Here is a 24,495-nt window from a genome sequence, read left to right as displayed (position 1 = left end):
ACCACTGCTATTCAATAGTCGCACAATGTAGCAAAATGTTTAGCGTTGTATCAAAACGTTTTGCAATGGTAACAGTTTAATCCAAACTGAAAATATTTTCCAACGAAAATGAGAGTTTCTATTGGAAAGATTCAGAACGGTCCCTTCCCGTTCGGTTCCGTTTGCTTCCAAGTGAATACACCCTGAGAAAAACCTCTGGCCGTATGCATTACATCATAGACCTGTATAAGAACGTTACAGAATGTTCAGATAGAAATGTGTGGTGTTGAACCGGAATTACTGTCTGTCGGTTAGAATATGGGATTGTGTCAATTCTATTCATTCTATTTCTACTTGCAACATTCAGAGCGCTTCATGTTCCTGAGTTTCACTTCCCATCCCAATTTCTTCTCTGACTCAGCAAGTCCCTCAGTCTTTGAAAACGGCAAAATCATTGGCTGAGCTATGCGCCACTCAAACAGTCCTGCACCAATCATCAAGCCTCAAATCTCTTCTTCAGCTCAGACACCTTGACAGGGGGCGGGTCTTCCTGCGCTGTGGTGTTCCCCCCTGGTTCTGATTGGTTATTTATAGGCGTAGTCAGGACAGATGTGGCTATGACAGGTCCAGCTCTGTCATTCGGTGAGACCTGGGTGTTGTTGGGTTCCTGAGGGCAGCTCTTCTGTATAGTGTCCCAGGTCCGAGGTGTGTTGCTGGGCTTACTGGGTTTAGGCGAGCCCCTGGTCTGGGCCTTCCCATGGAGGGTTTGCACGGAGGCCGGTGACTGGAACAGTGCTACAGCAGATGGAACACTGGGAGAAAGGGGTGGTGGTCCCACCTCTATTTCCTCCCCCTTTTCTCCTCTTTCTAGCTGACCCAGGGGTTGTTTAGAAGCACGGGTTGCTGTGCCGTTCTCAGGCCCAGGAAAAGCAGTGGTTTTGGGGAAGAGTCTGTCTCCTTCTTCCTGGTTGTCCTCCACTGCCCCGGCCCCGGCCCTAGACTCAGTACCCGGCCTTGGCCCTCTGTTCCTGGGTAATTCTCCTGGTGTATTGGGGCCTCTCTCCTGCCCCTTCCACTGGTTCTCCTCTTCTTGTTGCTGTTCTTTACCTCTGTCATTCTGCATCTTCTCTCTCTCTTTCTCTCCCTCCACTTCTTTCCGCTTCCCATTCTCATCCACACATTCAGACTGAATCTTTGGCTCCATAGTGATGTCTTCATCCCTCTTCCTCTCCTCCACCTGTTGATCATCATGCCCTCCTTGCCTCAGAACATTCCATCTCTCCATCCCCACCTCTTTCCTCTCTTTAAGCTCCTCTGCCTTCACCAACCCCTTTTCCACCCCCTCCTCTCTCCTTCCCTCCTCTCTCCTTCCCTCCTCTCTCCTCCCCTCCTCTCTCCTCCCCTCCTCTCTCCTTCCCTCCTCTCTCCTTCCCTCCTCTCTCCTTCCCTCCTCTCTCCTTCCCTCCTCTCTCCTCCCGTCCTCTCTCCTTCCTTGAGGTGTTTCTGATGCTTCCTCTGACAACGCCTGTTCCTCTCCTAGGCAATCAGAGTCATCTGTCTGTTCTGGCCCCTCCCCCATGTAATGTAGCCCCTCCTCCTGGTTCCAGCTGTGCAGACTGCCACTCCCACCGATGGACACGCCTAGACTCTCCTGACTGGGAGTGGCCAGGCCCCTCTGTTGACACACAGGGTGAGGAGATGAGGTCTGTGTCTGGGATGTTTCCGAGTGTGTGTGTGTGTCAGTGTGCTGTTTCCGTGTGTGTGTGACCTGTCATGTGCTGTCCTCACCTGTCTGATGTAGTCAGTAGTATCAGGTCCAAACAGGTCTAGACTTCGTGTCCCGTAGAGCAGGCCGCGGTCATGGGAGCTCCGGGCACTCAGCGTGTCAAAGATCTCCCCCAGGAGGTCCATCTCTTCTGGGTCACACATGCCTGAGTCTCCCCCCTCCTCCTCCTGGAGCTCTGGGTCTGCCACGGGGCCTGAGACAGCACTGATACACACATATGGATGAACATTTTGGTTCCATCACTCTCTGTCTCTGACTCAGTCTGTGTCTCTGACTCACTCACCCTCTCTCTTTTTCTCACTCACTCACTCACTCACTCACTCACTCACTCACTCACTCACTCACTCACTCACTCACTCTCTTCCTGTCTCTCATTCATACTCTTCACTCTCACTCTCCCGCCCTCTCTCTCTCTCTCTCTCACCTGTCCTGCCAGTCTTCTTCCCAGGTGTCTCTGTTCTCTTGTGTGTTCTCATCGTCAAGGAGACAGCCTTGTTTGTTAACTGGACGACGGGGACGAGACTGACATAGCGCGACAGAACAAGACATAGGCATGTCATAATGCGACACAGCAAGACATAGCAAAATCATCACAATAGAAGAGGTTAACCTGTTACCGCACCTGCTGTCTCGACCTCTGAATGCTCGGCTATAAAAAGCCAACTGACATTTACTCCTGAGGTGCTGACCTGATGCACCCTCTACAACCACTGTGATTATTATTTGACCCTGCTGATCGTCTATGAACGTTTGAACATCTTGAAGAACAATCTGGCCTTAAAAGGCCATGTACTGTTATAATCTCCACCCGGCACAGCCAGAAGAGGACTGGCCACTTCTCAGAGCCTGGTTCCTCTCTAGGTTTCTTCCTAGGTTCCTGCCTTTCTAGGGAGTTTTTCCTAGCCACCGTGCTTCTACATCTGCATTGCTTGCTGTTTAGGGTTTTAGGCTGAGTTTCTGTACTGCACTTTGTGACAACTGCTGATGTAAAAAGGGCTTTATAAATACATGTGATTGATAATAGAGGCAGGTCTTACCTTCCCAAAGTGTTGTGTGATTGGTAATAGAGGCAGGTCTTACCTTCCCAAAGTGTTGTGTGATTGGTAAACGGCTCTGAAGGGAGTCTGATTGTTTGCGGCGGTGTGTGTGTGTTCCAGACACGGAGTTGCCTCTCTTAAGGGAGAGAATCTCAACGTGCTCCTGCACATATATAGAGAGAGGATTAACACACACACACACACACACACACACACACACACACACACACATACACACACACACACACACACACACACACACACACACACACACACACACACACACACACACACACACACACACACACACTACAAAACAACAACAACAACACATACCTTGGGTGATAGAAAGTTCCTCAAGCCACGTTTGGCCTGAAAGAAAAGACAGAAAATAATTAGTAGGAAACCATATTTCACTAAGGGAGCACACACACACACACACACACACACACACACACACACACACACACACACACACACACACACACACACACACACACACACACACACACACACAAAGACACACACACACACACACACACACACACACACACACACACACACACACACACACACACACACACACACACTCACACAAAGACACACAGACACACACACAGACTACGCACTTACCGACTTGTACATGTGAGTCTTAGACTTGACGTTAAGGATGAGAGCTCCTCCCCCTTTCTACCAACAGAGCAAAATAATCAGACAGACCAATCAGAACACTTGAGACATTATTTAACCAATAGCAAGTAAGTGTAAAAGATGTGTGTTTTGTAAATTACAGAACACTGTAAGTTCTTACCTTCAGGTTGCCCACCAGTTGATGATAGGCTTTGGTGCTTCCTGAAAGAGAGAGAGAGAGTTATTAATTTTTCAGCAGTCTTATGGCTTGGGGGTAGAAGCTGTTAAGGAGCCTTTTGGTCCTAGACTTGGTGCTCTGGTACCGTTTGCCGTGCAGTAGCAGAGAGAACAGTCTATGACTTGGGTGACTGGAGTCTTTGACAATTTTTGGGGCCTTCGGTACCGAGTCAATGTGCGGGGGGTGCAGGTTAATCGAGGTAATTTGTAAAGTGACTATGCATAGCCTTCCTCTGACACCGCCTAGTATAGAGGTCCTGGATGTCAGGAACCTTGGCCCCAGTGATGTACTGGGCTGTACACACTACCCTCTGTAGCGCCTTACGGTCAGATGCCGAGCAGTTGCCATACCAAGTGGTGATGCAACCGGTCAGGATGCTCTCGATGGTGCAGCTGTAAAACCTTTTGACGATCTGGGGACCCATGCCAAATCTTTTCAGTCTCCTGAGGAGGGAAAAGGTGTTTTCGTGCCCTCTTCACAACTGTCTTGGTGTGTTTGGACCATGATAATTCATTGGTGATGTGGACACCAAGGAACCCGAAACTCTCGACCTGCTCCACTTCAGCCCCGTCGATGTTAATGGTGGTCTTTTCTGCCCTCCCTTTCCTATAGTCCACGTTCAGCTCCTTTGTCTTGCTCACATTGAGGTAGAGGTTGTTGTACTGGCACCACACTGCCAGGTCTCTGACCTCCTCCTTATAGGCTGTCTCATCGTTGTCGGTGATCAGGCCTACAACTGTTGTGTCGTCAGTAAACTTAATGATGGTGTTGGAGTCGTGCTTGGCCATGCAGTCGTGGGTGGACAGGGAATACAGGAGAGGACTAAGCACGCACACTTGAGGGTCGCCCGTGTTGAGGATCAGCGTGGCAGATGTGTTGTTGTCTACCCTTACCTCCCTGGGGGCGGCCCGTCAGAAAGTCCTGGATCCAGTTGCAGAGGGAGGTGTTTAGTCCCTGGGTCATTAGCTTAGTGATGAGCTTTGAGGGCACTATGGTGTTGAACGCTGAGCTGTAGTCAATGAACAGCATTCTCACGTAGGTGTTTCTTTTGTCCAGGTGGGGAAGGGCAGTGTGGAGTGCGATTGAGATTGTGTCATCTGTGGATCTGTTGGGGCGGTATGCGAATTGGAGTGGGTCCAGGGTGTCTGGCATGATGGTGTTGATGTGACTCATGACCAGCCTTTCAAAAAACCTTAATGGCAACCGACGTGAACGCCACGGCGGGTAATCATATAGGCATGTTACCTTCACTTCCTTGGGCACAGGGACTATGGTGGTCTGTTTGAAACATGTAGGTATTACAGACTCGGTCAGGGAGAGGTTGAACATGTCATTGAAGACACTTGCCAGTTGGTCCGCGCATGCTTTGAGTACACGTCCTGGTAATCCATCTGGCTCCGCATCAGTCGTCAGCTGGTGCTCTTATGCATGCTTAAGTGTTGTTTGCCTCAAAGCGAGCATAAAAGGCATTTAGCTCGTCTGATAGGCTCGCGTCACTGGGCAGCTCGCAGCTGGGTTTCCCTTTGTAGTCCGTAAGAATGTTCAAGCCCTGCCACATCCGACGACCGTCAGAGCCGGTGTAGTAGGATTCAATATTAGTCCTGTATTGACGCTTTGCCTGTCTGAGGGCATAACAGGATTTCTTATAAGTGTCCGGATTAGTGTCCCGCTCCTTGAAAGTGGCAGCTCTAGCCTTTAGCTCGGTGTGGATGTTGCCTGTAATCCATGACTTCTGGTTGGGATATGTACATATGGTCACTGTGGGGACGACGTTGTCAATGCACTTATTGATGCACTTCAACTCTCTAGAGACAGCAGGAGCGGTAGAGATACTCTTAATGATCGGCTATGAAAAGCCAACTGACATTTACTCCTGAGGTGCTGACTTGCTACACCCTCGATAACTACTGTGATTATTATTATTTGACCATGCTGGTCATTTATGAACATTTGAACATCTTGGCCATGTTCTGTTATAATCTCCAACCGGCACAGCCAGAAGAGGACTGGCCACCCCTCATAGCCTGGTTCCTCTCTAGGTTTCTTCCTAGGTTTTGGCCTTTCTAGGGAGTTTTTCCTAGTCACCGTGCTTCTACACCTGCATTGCTTGCTGTTTGGGGTTTTAGGCTGGGTTTCTGTACAGCATTTTGAGATATAAGCTGATGTAAGAAGGGCTATATAAATACATTTGATTTGATTTGGCCAGCATCGGTTTGTGAGGACTTAAACAGACAGACAGACAGACAGACAGACAGACAGACAGACAGACAGACAGACAGACAGACAGACAGACAGACAGACAGACAGACAGACAGACAGACAGACAGACAGACACCTGCTTCTGCTGTTCCACACTGTAGCATCTCTTGTTCAAACAGGTCGTCTGGCTCCATCCCTCTGTTCAGCAGCTCCAGACGTCCATCAATAAACTGAAAAGCAAAACCCAGTCAATGAACTGCTTCGTTAGTACATCATAGTGACTCCTATTCAACCCTGAGAAGATCATTCTACTGAATATCAATATGTTTCTAATAATAAACTTAGAACTGTTTTTTCTGTCATCCTGACAAAGACATAACGGTTGAATTGTTGTGACAATGAACACCTAAGGAAGTGGAGCTGTATTACAGAATGTGGATTATTACAGAATGTGGATTATTACAGAATGTGGATTATTACAGAATGTGGATTATTACAGAATGTGGATTATTGCAGAATGTGGATTATTACAGAATGTGGATTATTACAGAATGTGGATTATTACAGAATGTGGATTATTACACAATGTGGATTATTACAGAATGTGGATTATTACAGAATGTGGATTATTGCAGAATGTGGATTATTACAGAATGTGGATTATTACAGAATGTGGATTATTGCAGAATGTGGATTATTACAGAATGTGGATTATTACAGAATGTGGATTATTGCAGAATGTGGATTATTACAGAATGTGGATTATTGCAGAATGTGGATTATTACAGAATGTGGATTATTACAGAATGTGGATTATTGCAGAATGTGGATTATTACAGAATGTGGATTATTACAGAATGTGGATTATTACAGAATGTGGATTATTACAGAATGTGGATTATTGCAGAATGTGGATTATTACAGAATGTGGATTATTACAGAATGTGGATTATTGCAGAATGTGGATTATTGCAGAATGTGGATTATTCTCTTTTGCTGATGGTCAGACATCTAGACTACAAATGACCTTTTGATGTTTGTATGTTGACCTGTTTTTCTTGTTTGTTTTACACCTCCATTCCACGAGGACATTTGATATCCGCATGCGTGTGTGTGCTACTTGTTCTCATGTTTGTTTTGTTATGGCATCCCCAGAACAGCAGAGGGCAGCGTCCTGTCTTGAGATGAACTCACCTGTTGGAAGAGCTGCAGGAGGAGGAGGGCACTCATACTGATATACACACACCACACACACCACATCACACACACAGGTACCTGTTTGAAGAGCTGCAGATGGACAGCACTCTGTAGGAACTGTCTCATACTGGGAGACCTGTGGTCCAGGAACACTTCCTCACAGAACATGACCTGACCATTCTACAGAGGGAGGGAGGGAGGGAGGGAGGGAGGGAGGGAGAGGCAGAGAGATGGTGAAGAGAAGACACTTTATTGAAACAGGTGTCTTTATATACAGTATTATAGAGTATTCTACAATATTATTAAATACAGAGTAAAAAGCATCTGCACGTTATTGTATTTTAATGTTATTTATTCTAACTGCGTTCCCAGAGTATTCCAGATTATTATTGTTCTAACCGTGTACCCAGAGCATTCCAGAGTATTATTGTTCTAACTGCGTTCCCAGAGTATTCCAGATTATTTTTGTTCTAACCGTGTACCCAGAACATTCCAGAGTATTACCGTTCTAACCGTGTACCCAGAGCATTCCAGAGTATTACCGTTCTAACCGTGTACCCAGAGCATTCCAGAGTATTACGTTCTAACTGTGTTCCCAGAGTATTACCGTTCTAACCGTGTACCCAGAGCATTCCAGAGTATTACCGTTCTAACCGTGTTCCCAGAGTATTCCAGAGTATTATCGTTCTAACCGTGTTCCCAGAGTATTCCAGAGAATTATCGTTCTAACCGTGTACCCAGACTATTCCAGAGTATTACCGTTCTAACCGTGTACCCAGAGTATTTCAGAGTATTACCGTTCTAACCGTGTACCCAGAGCATTCCAGAGTATTACCGTTCTAACCGTGTACCCAGAGCATTCCAGAGTATTACGTTCTAACTGTGTTCCCAGAGTATTACCGTTCTAACCGTGTACCCAGACTATTTCAGAGTATTACCGTTCTAACCGTGTACCCAGAGCATTCCAGAGTATTACGTTCTAACTGTGTTCCCAGAGTATTACCGTTCTAACCGTGTACCCAGAGCATTCCAGAGTATTACGTTCTAACCGTGTTCCCAGAGCATTCCGCAGTATTATTGTTCTGTGTACCCAGAGCATTCCAGAGTATTATGTTCTAACCGTGTACCCAGAGCATTCCAGAGTATTACGTTCTAACTGTGTTCCCAGAGCATTCCGCAGTATTATTGTTCTGTGTACCCAGAGCATTCCAGAGTATTACGTTCTAACCGTGTACCCAGAGCATTCCAGAGTATTACGTTCTAACTGTGTTCCCAGAGCATTCCAGAGTATTACGTTCTAACTGTGTTTCCAGAGCATTCCAGAGTATTACGTTCTAACTGTGTTCCCAGAGCATTCCAGAGTATTACGTTCTAACTGTGTTTCCAGAGCATTCCATAGTATTACGTTCTAACTGTGTTCCCAGAACATTCCAGAGTATTATCGGTCTAACTGTGTTCCCAGAGCATTCCAGAGTATTATTGTTCTAGCCGTGTTCCCAGAGTATTACCGTTCTAACTGTGTTCCCAGAGTATTCCGCAGTATTATTGTTCTAACCGTGTTCCCAGAACATTCCAGAGTATTATTGTTCTACCCGTGTACCCAGAGCATTCCAGAGTATTATTGTTCTAACCGTATTCCCAGAACATTCCAGAGTATTATTGTTCTAACCGGGTTCCCAGAGCATTCCAGAGTATTATTGTTCTAACCGGGTTCCCAGAGTATTCCAGAGTATTATTGTTCTAACCGTGTTCCCAGAGTATTCCAGAATATTATTGTTCTAGCCGTGTTCCCAGAGTATTCCAGAGTATTACCGTTCTAACCGTGTTCCCAGAGTATTCCAGAGTATTATCGTTCTAACCGTGTTTCCCTTCAGAGCGTCTCCATATCCTCCAAACAGCAGAGCCTGAGCCCTGAGGAAGGCCTTGGCCACGCCCACACCTGCTGACGCTGCCTGACGTTTCAGAGACAACTTCAGACCTGATACCTGGTACACACACACACACACACACATACACACACACACACACACACACACACACACACACACACACACACACACACACACACACACACACACACACACACACACACACACACACACACACACACACACATTGTTATAAAGACACACACACACACAAGTCCACATGCAAGTTACACACACATCTAAACTTGCTTACTTGCTCAAACGCACGGATGCGTGAAAGCAGGCATACACACACACACACACACACACACACACACACACACACACACACACACACACACACACACACACACACACACACACACACACACACACACACACACACACACACACACACACACACACAGACATTCACATTACCACATCTGCTGGTATCTTCTTCAGGTCATCGAAGGGAGACTCTATAGTGTTGGTGTCTACATTCAGAATCACCACCTCCTCTAACCCCCGGCTTCTCACTCTCTGGATCAATACATCAATCAACACATCAATCAATCAATACATAAATCAATCAATACATCAATCAATCAATACATCAATACATCAATATATCAATCAATACATCAGTCAATCAACTAATCAATCAGTCAGTCAACAAACCAACCAATCAACTAATCAATCAGTCAGTCAACAAACCAACCAATCAACTAATCAGTCAGTCAGTCAACAAACCAACCAATCAACTAATCAGTCAGTCAGTCAACAAACCAACCAATCAACTAATCAGTCAGTCAGTCATCAAACCAACCAATCAACTAATCAATCAGTCAGTCAACAAACCAACCAATCACCTAATCAGTCAGTCAGTCAACAAACCAACCAATCAACTAATCAATCAGTCAGTCAACAAACCAACCAATCAACTAATCAATCAGTCAGTCAACAAACCAACTAATCAACTAATCAATCAGTCAGTCAACAAACCAACCAATCAACTAATCAATCAGTCTGTCAACAAACCAACCAATCAACTAATCAATCAGTCAGTCAACAAACCAACCAATCAACTAATCAGTCAGTCAGTCAACAAACCAACCAATCAACTAATCAGTCAGTCAACAAACCAACCAATCAACTAATCAGTCAGTCAGTCAACAAACCAACCAATCAACTAATCAGTCAGTCAGTCAACAAACCAACCAATCAACTAATCAGTCAGTCAGTCAACAAACCAACCAATCAACTAATCAGTCAGTCAGTCATCAAACCAACCAATCAACTAATCAATCAGTCAGTCAACAAACCAACCAAGCAACTAATCAATCAATCAGTCAGTCAACAAACCAACCAATCAACTAGTCAATCAGTCAGTCAGTCAGTCAACAAACCAACCAATCAACTAATCAATCAGTCAGTCAGTCAACAAACCAACCAATCAACTAATCAATCAGTCAGTCAGTCAACAAACCAACCAATCAGTTAATCAATCAATCAATCAGTCAGTCAGTCAACAAACCAACCAATCAACTAATCAATCAGTCAGTTAGTAAGTCCATCAACCAGTCAATCGATCAATCACAAAAACAGTCTGTCCGTCAATCCGTCCGTCCATCCGTCTGTCCATCAGTCAGTTAATTTCCGATGTGGTCTCATAGTATACTGTATGATTCATTCTGCCCTGCAGGTCCTGGCTGCTTGTCAGAGGGATGAAACACCATTAGATCCTTATGGAAACCATGGAGACGCTGTAGTTACTGTACCTCTGTCAGACTGGAGTGGACTCCTATGAGGAAGGGCATCGGAGCACTGAGAGACAGACAGACAGACAGACAGACAGAGAGACAGACAGAGAGAGAGAGCTTTAATATATATACATTTCAGTGTGTGTGTGTGTGTGTGTGTGTGTGTGTGTGTGTGTGTGTGTGTGTGTGTGTGTGTGTGTGTGTGTGTGTGTGTACACGTGTGTGTGTGTGTACACGTGTGTGTGTGTGTCTGTACACATGTGTGTGTGTGTACACGTGTGTGTGTATACGTGTGTGTGTGTGTGTGTGTACACGTGTGTGTGTAGGTGTGTGTACACGTGTGTGTGTGTAGGTGTGTGTGTGTGTGTGTGTGTGTGTGTGTGTGTGTGTGTGTGTGTGTGTGTGTGTGTGTGTGTGTGTGTGTGTGTGTGTGTGTGTGTGTGTGTGTGTGTGTGTTCTCTCTCTCTAACCAGCAGTAGTCCAGTAGGTGGGGGGGCAGGACAGGTATGAAGATGTGTTGCCAGTACATGGGGTAGAGCACAGCACTGAGGGCATGAACACACGCTGTCAACTGGAGTGGAGAGGGAGGGAGAGGGAGGGAGGGAGGGAGAGAGGGAGGGAGGGAGGGAGGGAGGGAGGGAGGGAGGGAGAGAGGGAGGGAGGGAGGGAGAGAGAGAGGGGGGGAGAGAGAGAGACAGAGAGAGAGAGAGAGAGACAGAGAGAGAGAGGGAGAGACAGAGGGGGGGAGAGAGAGAGACAGAGAGAGAGAGAGACAGAGAGAGAGAGGGAGGGAGAGACAGAGGGGGGAGAGAGTGAGAGACAGAGAGAGAGAGAGGGAGGGAGAGACAGAGGGCGGGAGAGAGAGAGAGACAGAGAGAGAGGGAGGGAGAGACAGAGAGAGAGAGAGACAGAGAGAGAGAGAGAGAGAGAGAGAGAGAGAGAGAGGGAGGGAGAGAGAGAGAGAGGGAGGGAGAGACAGAGGGGGGAGAGAGGGAGCCCAATCAGAACAGCATTTCTGTTAGAAATTACGGAAAGCAACTTTTCAGAAGGGTTGAATAAAGTGTTGTGAGTTGTTGGGGTATATATGTATATATGTGTGTGTATCCTCACTGTGCTGAGTTTGCTGGAGAGGATGAGGATACGTCTCTCAAACAACATGCTGGCATAGAGCTGGAGGAGGTTAGACACATCTACTGCTACCACCAACTCTGTCAGGTTCCTCTGTAACACACACACACACACACACACACACACACACACACACACACACACACACACACACACACACACACACACACACACACACACACACACACACACACATGGACACTTTATAGTGTCTTATCTTCTCGTAATGATCTCTCTGTCAATGTCAAGACACTGGTTATCTATGAGATGTATAATCAACATCAAGACACTGGTTATCTATGAGATGTATAATCAACGTCAAGACACTGGTTATCTATGAGATGTATAATCAACATCAAGACACTGGTTATCTATGAGATGTATAATCAACGTCAAGACACTGGTTATCTATGAGATGTATAATCAACGTCAAGACAATGGTTATCTATGAGATGTATAATCAACATCAAGACACTGGTTATCTATGAGATCTATAATCAACGTCAAGACAATGGTTATCTATGAGATCTATAATCAACGTCAAGACAATGGTTATCTATGAGATCTATAATCAACGTCAAGACAATGGTTATCTATGAGATGTATAATCAACGTCAAGACAATGGTTATCTATGAGATCTATAATCAACGTCAAGACAATGGTTATCTATGAGATGTATAATCAATGTCAAGACACTGGTTATCTATGATGTGTATAATCAACGTCAAGACAATGGTTATCTATGAGATGTATAATCAACGTCAAGACAATGGTTATCTATGATGTGTATATACCATTGTTGGAAACTGACTAATTGCCTTGAGCATGTTTTAGTATGTTTATAATTGTATAAGTATCCTAGCAACAGTGATGAATGTGTTCTGGGTTAGATGGAATGATCTACAGTATGTGTAAAGGGGGCCAGTCTCTAAACAGGATGTTTCCATAACGGTGAGGTAGGAGGCATATGTTAGAGCTAATAGATTGTAAACTACTGCCCTGTAGCACTGTCTTATAGCTGTTCTATATCATTATATTCTCTCTATATGTTATAGTTTCACTGTTCTATGTCATTATATTATCTATATATGTTATAGAACAGTGAAGCTATGTCATTATATTATCTATATATGTTATAGCTTCACTGTTCTATGTCATTATATTCTCTCTGTATGTTATAGAACAGTGAAGCTATGTCATTATATTATCTATATATGTTATAGCTTCACTGTTCTATATCATTATATTATCTCTATGATATAGCTTCACTGTTCTATGTCATTATATTATCTATATATGTTATAGCTTCACTGTTCTATATCACTATATTCTCTATATGTTATAATTTCACTGTTCTATGTCATTATATTCTCTCTGTATGTTATAGAACAGTGAAGCTATGTCATTATATTCTCTCTGTATGTTATAGAACAGTGAAGCTATGTCATTATATTATCTATATATGTTATAGCTTCACTGTTCTATGTCATTATATTCTCTCTGTATGTTATAGAACAGTGAAGCTATGTCATTATATTATCTATATATGTTATAGCTTCACTGTTCTATATCACTATATTCTCTATATGTTATAGTTTCACTGTTCTATGTCATTATATTCTCTCTGTATGTTATAGAACAGTGAAGCTATGTCATTATATTATCTGTATATGATATAGCTTCACTGTTCTATGTCATTATATTATCTATATATGATATAGCTTCACTGTTCTAAACCATTATATTCTCTCTGTATGTTATAGATTCACTGTTCTATATCATTATATTCTCTCTGTATGGTATAGAACAGTGAAGCTATATCATTATATTATCTCTGTATGTTTTTTAGCTTCACTGTTCTATATCATTATATTATCTGTATATGATATAACTTCACTGTTCTATATCATTATGTTATCTCTATATGTTATAGCTTCGCTGTTCTATGTCATTATATTCTATCTGTATGTTATAGTTTCACTTTTATAGTTCATTATATTATCTCTATATGTTATGCATCATTATATCCACTTGACTGTGAATAGATTGCTTATTCTCAGAAATAGCTCTTTGTGTCTGAGAAGGGTAATTATCTAGTGGACTGTGGCAGGCTGCAAGGATGTGCACTCCCTAGTTTCAAAGCCTCTCCTGACTGATGTTTTATTTTATTTTTTTATTTCACCTTTATTTAACCAGGTAAGCTAGTTGAGAACAAGTTCTCATTTGCAACGGCGACCTGGCCAAGATAAAGCATTGCAATTCGACACATACAACAACACAGAGTTACACATGGAAGAAACAAAACATACAGTCAATAATACAGTAGAAAAAAAGAAAACAAAAAGTCTATATACAGTGAGTGCAAATGAGGTAAGATAAGGGAGTTAAGGCAATAAATAGGCCATGGTGGCGAAGTAATTACAATATAGCAATTACACACTGGAATGGTAGATGTGCAGAAGATGAATGTGCAAGTAGAGATACTGGGGTGCAAAGGAGCAAGATAAATAAATAAATACAGTATGGGGATGAGGTACTTGGATGGGCTGTTTACAGATGGGCTATGTACAGGTGCAGTGATCTGTGAGCTGCTCTGACAGCTGGTGCTTAAAGCTAGTGAGGGAGATATGAGTCTCCAGCTTCAGTGATTTTTGCAGTTCGTTCCAGTCATTGGCAGCAGAGAACTGGAAGGAAAGGCGACCAAAGGAAGAATTGGCTTTGGGGGTGACCAGTGAGATATACCTGCTGGAGCGCTTGCTACGAGTGTGTGCTGCTATGGTGACCAGTGAGCTGAGATAAGGCGGGGCTTTACCTAGCAGAGACTTGTAGATAACCTGTAGCCAGTGGGTTTGGCGATGAGTATGAAGCGAGGGCAAACCAACGAGAGAGTACAGGTCGCAGTGGTGGGTAGTGTATGGGGCTTTGGTGACAAAACGGATGACACTGTGATAGACTGCATCCAATGTGTTGAGTAGAGTGTTGGAGGCTATTTTATAGATGACATTGCCGAAGTCGAGGATCGGTAGGATGGTCAGTTTTACGAGGGTATGTTTGGCAGCATGAGTGAAGGATGCTTAGTTGCGATATAGGAAGCCGATTCTAGATTTAATTTTGGATTGGAGATGCTTAATATGAGTCTGGAAGGAGAGTTTACAGTCTAACCAAAACATCTAGGTATTTGTAGTTGTCCACGTATTCTAAGTCAGAGCCGTCCAGAGTAGTGATGCTGGACAGGCGGGCAGGTGCGGGCAGTGATCAATTGAATAGCATGCATTTAGTTTTTCTTGCATTTAAGAGCAGTTGGAGGCCACGGAAGGAGAGTTGTATGGCATTGAAGCTCGTCTGGAGGTTAGTTAACACAGTGTCCAAAGAGGGGCCAGAAGTATACAGAATGGTGTCGTCTGTGTAGAGGTGGATCAGAGAATCACCAGCAGCAAGAGCAACATCATTGATGTATACAGAGAAGAGAGTCGGCCAGAGAATTGAACCCTGTGGCACCCCATAGAGACTGTCAGAGGTCCGGACAACAGGCCCTCCGATTTGACTTTCTGAACTCTATCAGAGAAGTAGTTGGTAAACCAGGCGATGCAGTCATTTGAGAAACCAAGGCTGCCAATAAGAATGTGGTGATTGACAGAGTCAAAAGCCTTGGCCAGGTCAATGAATATGGCTGCACAGTAATCTCTCTTCGATGGTGGTTATGATATCATTTAGGACCTTGAGCGTGGCTGAGGTGCACCCATGACCAGCTCTGAAACCAGATTGCATAGCGGAGAAGGTACGGTGGGATTCGAAATGTTCGGTGATCTGTTTATTAACTTGGCTTTTGAAGACCTTAGAAAGACAGGGTAGGATAGATATAGGTCTGTAGCAGTTTGGGAATCTCAGACGATATGAAAAAGAGGTTGAACAGGCTAGTAATAGGGGTTGCAACAATTTCGGCAGATAATTTTAAAAAGAGAGGATCCAGATTGTCTAGCCCGGCTGATTTGTAGGGGTCCAGATTTTGCAGCTCTTTCAGAACATCAGCTATCTGGATTTGGGTGAAGGAGAAATGGTGGGGGCTTGGGCGGGTTGCTGTGGAGGATGCCGGGCAGTTGACCGGGGTAGCGGTAGCCAGGTGGAAAGCATTGCCAGCCATAGAGAAATGCTTATTGAAATTCTCAATTATAGTGGATTTATCGGTGGTAACAGAGTTTCCTAGCCTCAGAGCAGTTGGCAGCTGGGAGGAGGTGCTCTTATTCTCCATGGACTTTACAGTGTCCCAGAACTTTTTTGAGTTTGTACTACAGGATGCAAATTTCTGTTTGAAAACCTAGCCTTAGCTTTCCTAACTGCCTGTGTACATTTGTTCCTAACTTCCCTGAAAAGTTCCATATCACGGGGGCATATCATGCAGAACGCCACAGGATGTTTTTGTGCTGGGCAAGGGCAGACAGGTCTGGAGTGAACCAAGGACTATATCTATTCCTGGTAAAAAAAAAAAAATTGAATGGAGCATGCTTGTTTAAGATGGTGAGGAAGGCACTTTTAAAGAATAACCAGGCATCCTCTACTGACGGGATGAGGTCAATGTCATTCCAGGATACCCCGGCCAGGTCGATTAGAAAGGCCTGCTTGCAGAAGTATTTTAGGGAGCGTTTGACAGTGATGAGGGGAGGTCGTTTGATCGCAGACCCATTACGGATGCAGGCAATGAGGCAGTGATCGCCGAGATCTTGATTGAAAACAGCAGAGGTGTATTTGGAGGGCGAGTTAGTGAGGATGATATCTATAAGGGTGCCCGTGTTTACGGATTTGGGGTTGTACCTGGTAGGGTCATTGATAATTTGTGTGAGATTGAGGGCATCAAGCTTATATTGTAGGATGGCCGGCGTGTTAAGCATGTCGCAGTTTAGGTCACCTAGCAGCACGAGCTCAGAAGATAGATGGGGGGCAATCAATTCACATATGGTGTCGAGGGCACAGCTGGGAGCAGAGAGTGGTCTATAGCAAGCGGCAACGATGAGAGACTTGTTTCTGGAAAGGTGGATTTTTAGAAGTAGAAGCTCGAATTGTTTGGGTACAGACCTGGATAGTAAGACAGAACTCTGCAGGCTATCTTTGCAGTAGATTGCAACACCGCCCCCTTTGGCAGTTCTATCTTGGCGGAAAATGTTATAGTTAGGGATGGAGATTTCAGGGTTTTTGGTGGTTTTCCTAAGCCAGGATTCAGACACGGCTAAGACATCCGGGTTGGTAGAGTGTGCTAAAGCAGTGAGTAAAACAAACTTAGGGAGTAGGCTTCTAATGTTAACATGCATGAAACCAAGGCTTTTACGGTTACAGAAGGCAACAAATGAGAGCACCTGGGGAGTGGGAGTGAAGCTAGGCACTGCAGGACCTGGATTAACTTCTACATCACCAGAGGAACAGAGGAGAAGTAGGATAAGGGTACGGCTAAAGGCTATACAAACTGGCCGTCTAGCACGTTCGGAACAGAGGGTAAAAGGAGCAGGTTTCTGGGCAAAATAGCATAGATTCAAGGCATAGTGTACAGACAAAGGTAAGGTAGGATGTGAGTACACTGGAGGTAAACCTAGGCATTGAGTAATGATGAGAGAGATATAGTCTCTAGAGACATTTAAACCAGGTGATGTCACCGCATATGTAGGAGGTGGAACAACATGGTTGGTTAAGTTATATTGAGCAGGGCTAGAGGCTCAACAGTGAAATAAGACAGTAATCACTAACCAGGACAGTAATGGACGAAGCATGTTGATATTAGAGAGAGGCATGCGTAGCCAAGTGATCATATGGGTCCAGTGAGTGGTTGGGCTGGCTGGGGACACGGCGATTCAGACAGTTAGCAGGCCGGGGCTAACAAGCTATCAGTTAGTAGGCCGGGGATAACAAGCAAACAGTTAGCAGACCGGGGCTAGCAAGCTAACAGTTAGCAGACCGGGGCTAGCAAGCTAGCAGTTAGCAGACCGGGGTTATCAAGCTAGCAGTTAGCAGACCGGGGCTATCAAGTTAGCAGAAGGGCCTTTGGGGGACATCGCGATGGAGGAAAGTCTGTTTTTGCCTCCTTGTGCGGAGACATCTAGCATCTGTACGACCCAGTGTGGTGAATACATCTAGCATCTGTACGACCCAGCATGGTAAATACATCTGTACGACACAGTGTGGTGAATACATCTAACATCTGTACGACCCAGCGTGGTGAATACATCTGTACGACCCAGTGTTGTGACTACATCTGTACGACCCAGTGTGGTGAATACATCTGTACGGCACAGTGTGGTGAATACATCTGTACGACACAGTGTTGTGAATACATCTGTACGACACAGTGTTGTGAATACATCTGTACGATTCAGTGTGGTGAATACATCTGTACGACACAGTGTGGTGAATACATCTGTACGACACAGTGTTGTGAATACATCTGTACGATTCAGTGTGGTGAATACATCTGTACGACACAGTGTGGTGAATACATCTGTACGACACAGTGTTGTGAATACATCAGTACGACACAGTGTGGTGAATACATCTGTACGACACAGTGTTGTGAATACATCTGTACGATTCAGTGTGGTGAATACATCTGTACGACACAGTGTGGTGAATACATCAGTACGACACAGTGTGGTGAATACATCTGTACGACCCAGTGTGGTGAATACATCTGTACGACACAGTGTGGTGAATACATCTGTACGACCCAGTGTGGTGAATACATCTGTACGACACAGTGTGGTGAATACATCTGTACGACCCAGTGACTTGAATTGTTTGACTTGAATTTGTAGCAGAACTTAGAACCAAACACTATTATCAATGTACCAACAGCAGTAGCACTAGGATACAGATACACTGTAGCTCAGACTCATTCCATGGAGGGCCTAGAGTCTGCTGGATTATGGTTGTTCCTTTCAGTTAAGACCTAGACAACCAGGTGAGGGGAGTTCCTTACTAATTAAGGACTTTACTTCATCAATCAAGATCAAGGTAGGAGAAAAAAACAGCAGACACTCAGCCCTCCATGGAATGAGTTTGACACGTGCTATAGATGATTACAACAGTGTATTATAGTGACAGCAGACTAACACTGTCAGGGATGGAGGGGAGCCCTCTGGGGTTAGGTCAGGGTTAGGGTTAGGGTTAGGGTCAGGGTCAGGATCAGGGTTAGGGTCAGGGTCAGGATCAGGATCAGGGTTAGGGTTAGGGTCAGGATCAGGGTCAGGATCAGGGTCAGGGTTAGGGTTAGGGTTAGGGTTAGGGTTAGGGTTAGGGTCAGGGTCAGGTTCAGGATCAGGGTTAGGGTCAGGGTCAGGATCAGGATCAGGGTTAGGGTCAGGGTCAGGGTCAGGGTCAGGGTCAGGGTCAGGATCAGGATCAGGGTTAGGGTCAGGGTTAGGGTCAGGGTCAGGATCAGGGTTAGGGTCAGGATCAGGATCAGGGTTAGGGTTAGGGTTAGGGTCAGGGTTAGGGTCAGGGTCAGGATCAGGGTTAGGGTCAGGGTTAGGGTTAGGGTTAGGGTTAGGGTTAGGGTTAGGGTCAGGGTCAGGGTCAGGGTTAGGATTAGGGTCAGGGTTCGTGTATTACAGTGACAGTAGACTCACACTCTCAGGGATGGAAGGGAGCCCTCTGGGGTCTGGAGCGATGAAGTACGGGACCTGGGGAGGAAGGGAACAAGTAGCAGTTACTTTCCATCCCAAATGGCACCCTATTCCAGAGGTGCACTATTTCTGACCATGGGGCATAGGGCTCTATGCAGGGAATAGCATGCCATTTGAGGTGCAGTCCTAGTCAGAAAGAACAACATCTGGGTGTATGTTAGTACTGGTAGACCCATCATGATCCTGTTATCAGGTCTGGTTCTGAGAGATCATCTGGGTGTATGTTAGTACTGGTAGACCCATCATGATCCTGTTATCAGGTCTGGTTCGGAGAGATCATCTTGAGAGAACCAGGGTTCACAGAGTGTCCAGGTGATTTTAGATTTTTGATTAGTCTAGTTTTAGGTGTTAACTATGTCTTGGTTTAGTAGTAGATCAGGTTATAGGTTATAGGTGTTAATCAGACCAGGTTTTAGGTTATGGGTGTTAATCCAGACCAGGTTTTAGGTTATAGGTGTTAATCCAGACCAGGTTTTAGGTTATAGGTGTTAATCCAGACCAGGTTTTAGGTTATAGGTGTTAATCCAGACCAGGTTTAGGTTATAGGTGTTAATCCAGTCCAGGTTATAGGTTATAGGTCTTAATCCAGACCAGGTTTTAGGTTATAGGTGTTAATCCAGACCAGGTTTTAGGTTATGGGCGTTAATCCAGACTAGGTTATAGGTCTTAATCCAGACCAGGTTTTAGGTTATAGGTGTTAATCCAGACCAGGTTTTAGGTAATAGGTGTTAATCCAGACCAGGTTATAGGTTATAGGTGTTAATCCAGACCAGGTTTTAGGTTATAGGTATTAATCCAGCCCAGGTTATAAATTATAGGTGTTAATCCAGACCAGGTTTTAGGTTATAGTTGTTAATTCTGACCAGGTTTTAGGTTATAAATCTTAATCCAGACCAGGTTTTAGGAATGGGTGTAGGTGTTAATCCAGACCAGGTTATAGGTTATAGGTGTTAATCTAGACCAGGTTTTAGGTTATAGGTGTTAATCCAGACCAGGTTTTAGGTTGTAGGTGTTAATCCAGACCAGGTTTTAGGTTATATGTGTTTGTGCAGCAGACCAGTTTTAAGGTTCTAGTGGGTGTTAGTTCAGACCAGGTTTTAGGTTCTAAGTGTTAGTCCAGACCAGGTTTTAGGTTACAAGTGTAAGAACAGGCCACGTTTTAGGTTATAAGTGTTAGTCCAGACCAGGTTTTAGTTTCTAGCTGTTAGTCCAGACCAATTCTTAGGTTCTAGGTGTTAGTCCAGACCAGGCTTTAGGTTCTAGCTGTTAAAACATACCATGTTTTAGGTTATAGGTGTTAATCCAGACTAGGTTATAGGTGTTAATCCAGACCAGGTTTTAGGTTATAGATGTTAATCCAGACCAGGTTTTAGGTTCTAGGTGTTAGTGCCGCAGACCAGTTTTAAGGTTCTAGTGGGTGTTAGGCCATACCAGGTTTTAGGTTCTAAGTGTTATGACAGAACAGGTGTTAGGCTCTAAGTGTTAGTTCAGAACAGGTTTTAGGTTCTAAGTGTTAGTTCAGAACAGGTTTTAGGTTCTAAGTGTTAGTCCAGACCAGGCTTTAGGTTCTAGGTGTTAAAACAGACCAGGTTTTAGTTTCTAACTGTTAGTCCAGACCAGGTTTTAGGTTATAAGTGTAAGAACAGGCCATGTTTTAGGTTATAAGTGTTAAAACAGACCAGGTTTTAGTTTCTAGCTGTTAGTCCAGACCAATTTTAGGTTCTAGGTGTTAGTCCAGACCAGGTTTTAGGTTCTAGCTGTTAAAACAGACCATGTTTTAGGTTATAGGTGTTAATCCAGACTAGGTTATAGGTGTTAATCCAGACCAGGTTTTAGGTTATATATGTTAATCCAGACCAGGTTTTAGGTTCTAGGTGTTAGTGCAGCAGACCAGTTTTAAGGTTCTAGTGGGTGTTAGTCCAGACCAGGTTTTAGGTTCTAAGTGTTATGACAGAACAGGTTTTAGGTTCTAAGTGTTAGTTCAGAACAGGTTTTAGGTTCTAAGTGTTAGTCCAGAACAGGTTTAAGGTTCTAAGTGTTAGTCCAGAACAGGTTTTAGGTTCTAACTGTTAGTCCAGACCAGGTTTTAGGTTCTAGGTGTTAAAACAGACCAGGTTTTAGTTTCTAACTGTTAGTCCAGACCAGGTTTTAGGTTATAAGTGTAAGAACAGGCCATGTTTTAGGTTATAAGTGTTAAAACAGACCAGGTTTTTAGTTTCTAGCTGTTAGTCCAGACCTATTTTTAGGTCTAGGTGTTAGTCCAGACCATGTTTTAGGTTCTAGCTGTTAGTCCAGACCAGGTTTTAGGTTCGAGGTGTTAGTCCAGACCTAGCAGGGTTCCAGGACTCACCCCTTCCTTCCCTGGGGTGAGGGGGGCATGTCCAGGAGGGCGGGGCATCTCTGTCCTGACCAATAGCTTCTCTCCCTCAGAGAGAAACACAACACACTACCACACAGCCCAGAAAACCCCTCTATCTAATAACAAATCCACATGATACACTACAACACAGAAAACAGTTTCCATGACAACCGCGTAACGTAATATGATTGTGTTTCCTATATAATGGGTTGGAATTGGAATTTCCACTTGGAATTAGAATTGATGGGACAAAATACTAAGTTGGGATGAATAGACTAGTTGAGGCTTACCAGCTGCAGAGTGACAGAGCCGACAGCCAATGGCAGGGGATGTGTGTAGAGGGCGGCCAGCAGTTCTCGCATCTCATTGGTCTGTTGAGAAGCAAGCGATACTCATGAAACACTAATGAAATACTTTTGAAATACTAATTAAATGCTTATGAAATACTAATTAAATTGACTTGACATATCAAAGCCAGGAAAATGTTTGAAGGAACTTGACTGTAAAGAACTGTAGACACAATACAGTCCAGTATAAAGCAGGGGTGTCAAACTCATCCCATGAAAAGAATTAAGACGTTTTATTGTCACACACCAGGTAGGTGCAGTGACGTGTTGTTTTACAGGCTCCGTAATAGTAGTGCAGCGCCCCTGGAGCAAATTAGGGTTAAGTGCCACATGGACAGATTGTTCACCTTGTCGGCCAGGGGATTTGAACCAGCGACCTTTCGGTTACTGGCACAACTCTCTTCAGACAGTGACGTTAATTGATCAATCAAGTACGAGGGAGGGAGGGGATGAAACCCACAGACACTCAGCCAGGTTACTGAGAGACCCACCTGTCTCTTGGTCAGATAGTCAGCCAGGTTACTGAGAGACTCACCTGTCCCTTGGTCAGATAGTCAGCCAGGTTACTGAGAGACTCACCTGTCCCTTGGTCAGATAGTCAGCCAGGTTACTGAGAGACCCACCTGTCCCTTGGTCAGATAGTCAGCCAGGTTACTGAGAGACTCACCTGTCCCTTGGTCAGATAGTCAGCCAGGTTACTGAGAGACCCACTTGTCCCTTGGTCAGATAGTCAGCCAGGTTACTGAGAGACTCACCTGTCCCTTGGTCAGATAGTCAGCCAGGTTACTGAGAGACCCACCTGTCCCTTGGTCAGATAGTCAGCCAGGTTACTGAGAGACTCACCTGTCCCTTGGTCAGATAGTCAGCCAGGTTACTGAGAGACTCACCTGTCCCTTGGTCAGATAGTCAGCCAGGTTACTGAGAGACTCACCTGTCCCTTGGTCAGATAGTCAGCCAGGTTACTGAGAGACCCACTTGTCCCTTGGTCAGATAGTCAGCCAGGTTACTGAGAGACTCACCTGTCCCTTGGTCAGATAGTCAGCCAGGTTACTGAGAGACTCACCTGTCCCTTGGTCAGATAGTCAGCCAGGTTACTGAGAGACCCACTTGTCCCTTGGTCAGATAGTCAGCCAGGTTACTGAGAGACTCACCTGTCCCTTGGTCAGATAGTCAGCCAGGTTACTGAGAGACTCACCTGTCCCTTGGTCAGATAGTCAGCCAGGTTACTGAGAGACTCACCTGTCCCTTGGTCAGATAGTCAGCCAGGTTACTGAGAGACCCACCTGTCCCTTGGTCAGATAGTCAGCCAGGTTACTGAGAGACTCACCTGTCCCTTGGTCAGATAGTCAGCCAGGTTACTGAGAGACTCACCTGTCCCTTGGTCAGATAGTCAGCCAGGTTACTGAGAGACTCACCTGTCCCTTGGTCAGATAGTCAGCCAGGTTGTTCAGAAGTTTGTAAAACACTTCAAACCAAGGTAGGTAGCTACAACACACAAGTGCACATATTATGAAAGTAGTGTATGGTTAATGTTGTCACTAAATACAGAGATGAACACACACACACACACACACACACACACACACACACACACACACACACACACACACACACACACACACACACACACACACACACACACACACACACACACACACACACACACACACACACACACACACACACACACACACACACACTCTCACTTACCTAAGCATACAGAGGCAGGTGTGTGAGCTGCTGGTGAGGCGACAGAAGCCGAAGCGTTGGCATCCCTCCAAGTCAGTCAACACAAAGGTGAAGTGTTGCACTGCTACCACATCTCTCACTCTGATGGAGGAGGAGGAGGAGGAGGAGGAGGAGGAGGAGGGAGGAGGAGGGAGAGGGAGGAGGAGGAGGAGGAGGAAGAGGGAGGAGGAGGAGGAGGGAGAGGGAGAGGGAGGAGGGAGGAGGGAGGAGGGGGAAGACGAGGAGGGGGAGGAGGAGGAGGAAGAGAAGGAGGGAGGAGGAGGAGGGAGGAGGAGGAGGAGGAGGAGGAGGGAGGAGGAGGAGGGAGGAGGAGTAGGAGGAAGGAGGAGGGAGTAGGAGGGAAGGGTGGATGAAGTGAGGGAGAAAAGGATGGATGGAGGGAGGGAGAGAAGGGAGAGAGGGATGGATGGATGAAAATCTCTCTCTCTATGTGTCCATAATCTCTCTCTATGTGTCCATAATCTCTCTCTCTCTATGTGTCCATAATCTCTCTCTCTCTCTATGTGTCCAT

The 24,495-nt window shown here is 45.0% G+C and overlaps 1 protein-coding gene across 1 annotated transcript; it reads right to left on the bottom strand.

Moving 5' to 3' along the window:
• Positions 1-475: 475 nt before the first annotated feature.
• On the bottom strand, positions 476-24,088 carry LOC120023704 (DENN domain-containing protein 1B-like; the record flags this gene model as incomplete). Its single annotated transcript, XM_038967771.1, has 19 exons — positions 476-1,216; positions 1,490-1,654; positions 1,768-1,969; positions 2,190-2,287; positions 2,846-2,965; positions 3,139-3,174; positions 3,436-3,492; positions 3,614-3,654; positions 6,006-6,099; positions 7,145-7,246; positions 8,926-9,051; positions 9,415-9,516; positions 10,755-10,800; positions 11,207-11,307; positions 11,847-11,957; positions 19,473-19,526; positions 22,179-22,259; positions 23,651-23,720; positions 23,946-24,088. Coding segments are annotated over 19 exons (2,490 nt in total), but the record flags the coding sequence as incomplete, so codon positions are not given.
• Between the last annotated feature and the right edge of the window lie 407 nt (positions 24,089-24,495).

Source organism: Salvelinus namaycush, chromosome 2 (assembly GCF_016432855.1).
Source record: "Salvelinus namaycush isolate Seneca chromosome 2, SaNama_1.0, whole genome shotgun sequence".
NCBI classification, from domain to species: Eukaryota; Metazoa; Chordata; class Actinopteri; order Salmoniformes; family Salmonidae; genus Salvelinus; species Salvelinus namaycush.
Note: the sequence above shows the minus strand (reverse complement) of the source record. Positions and strands in the feature narration are given on the sequence as shown.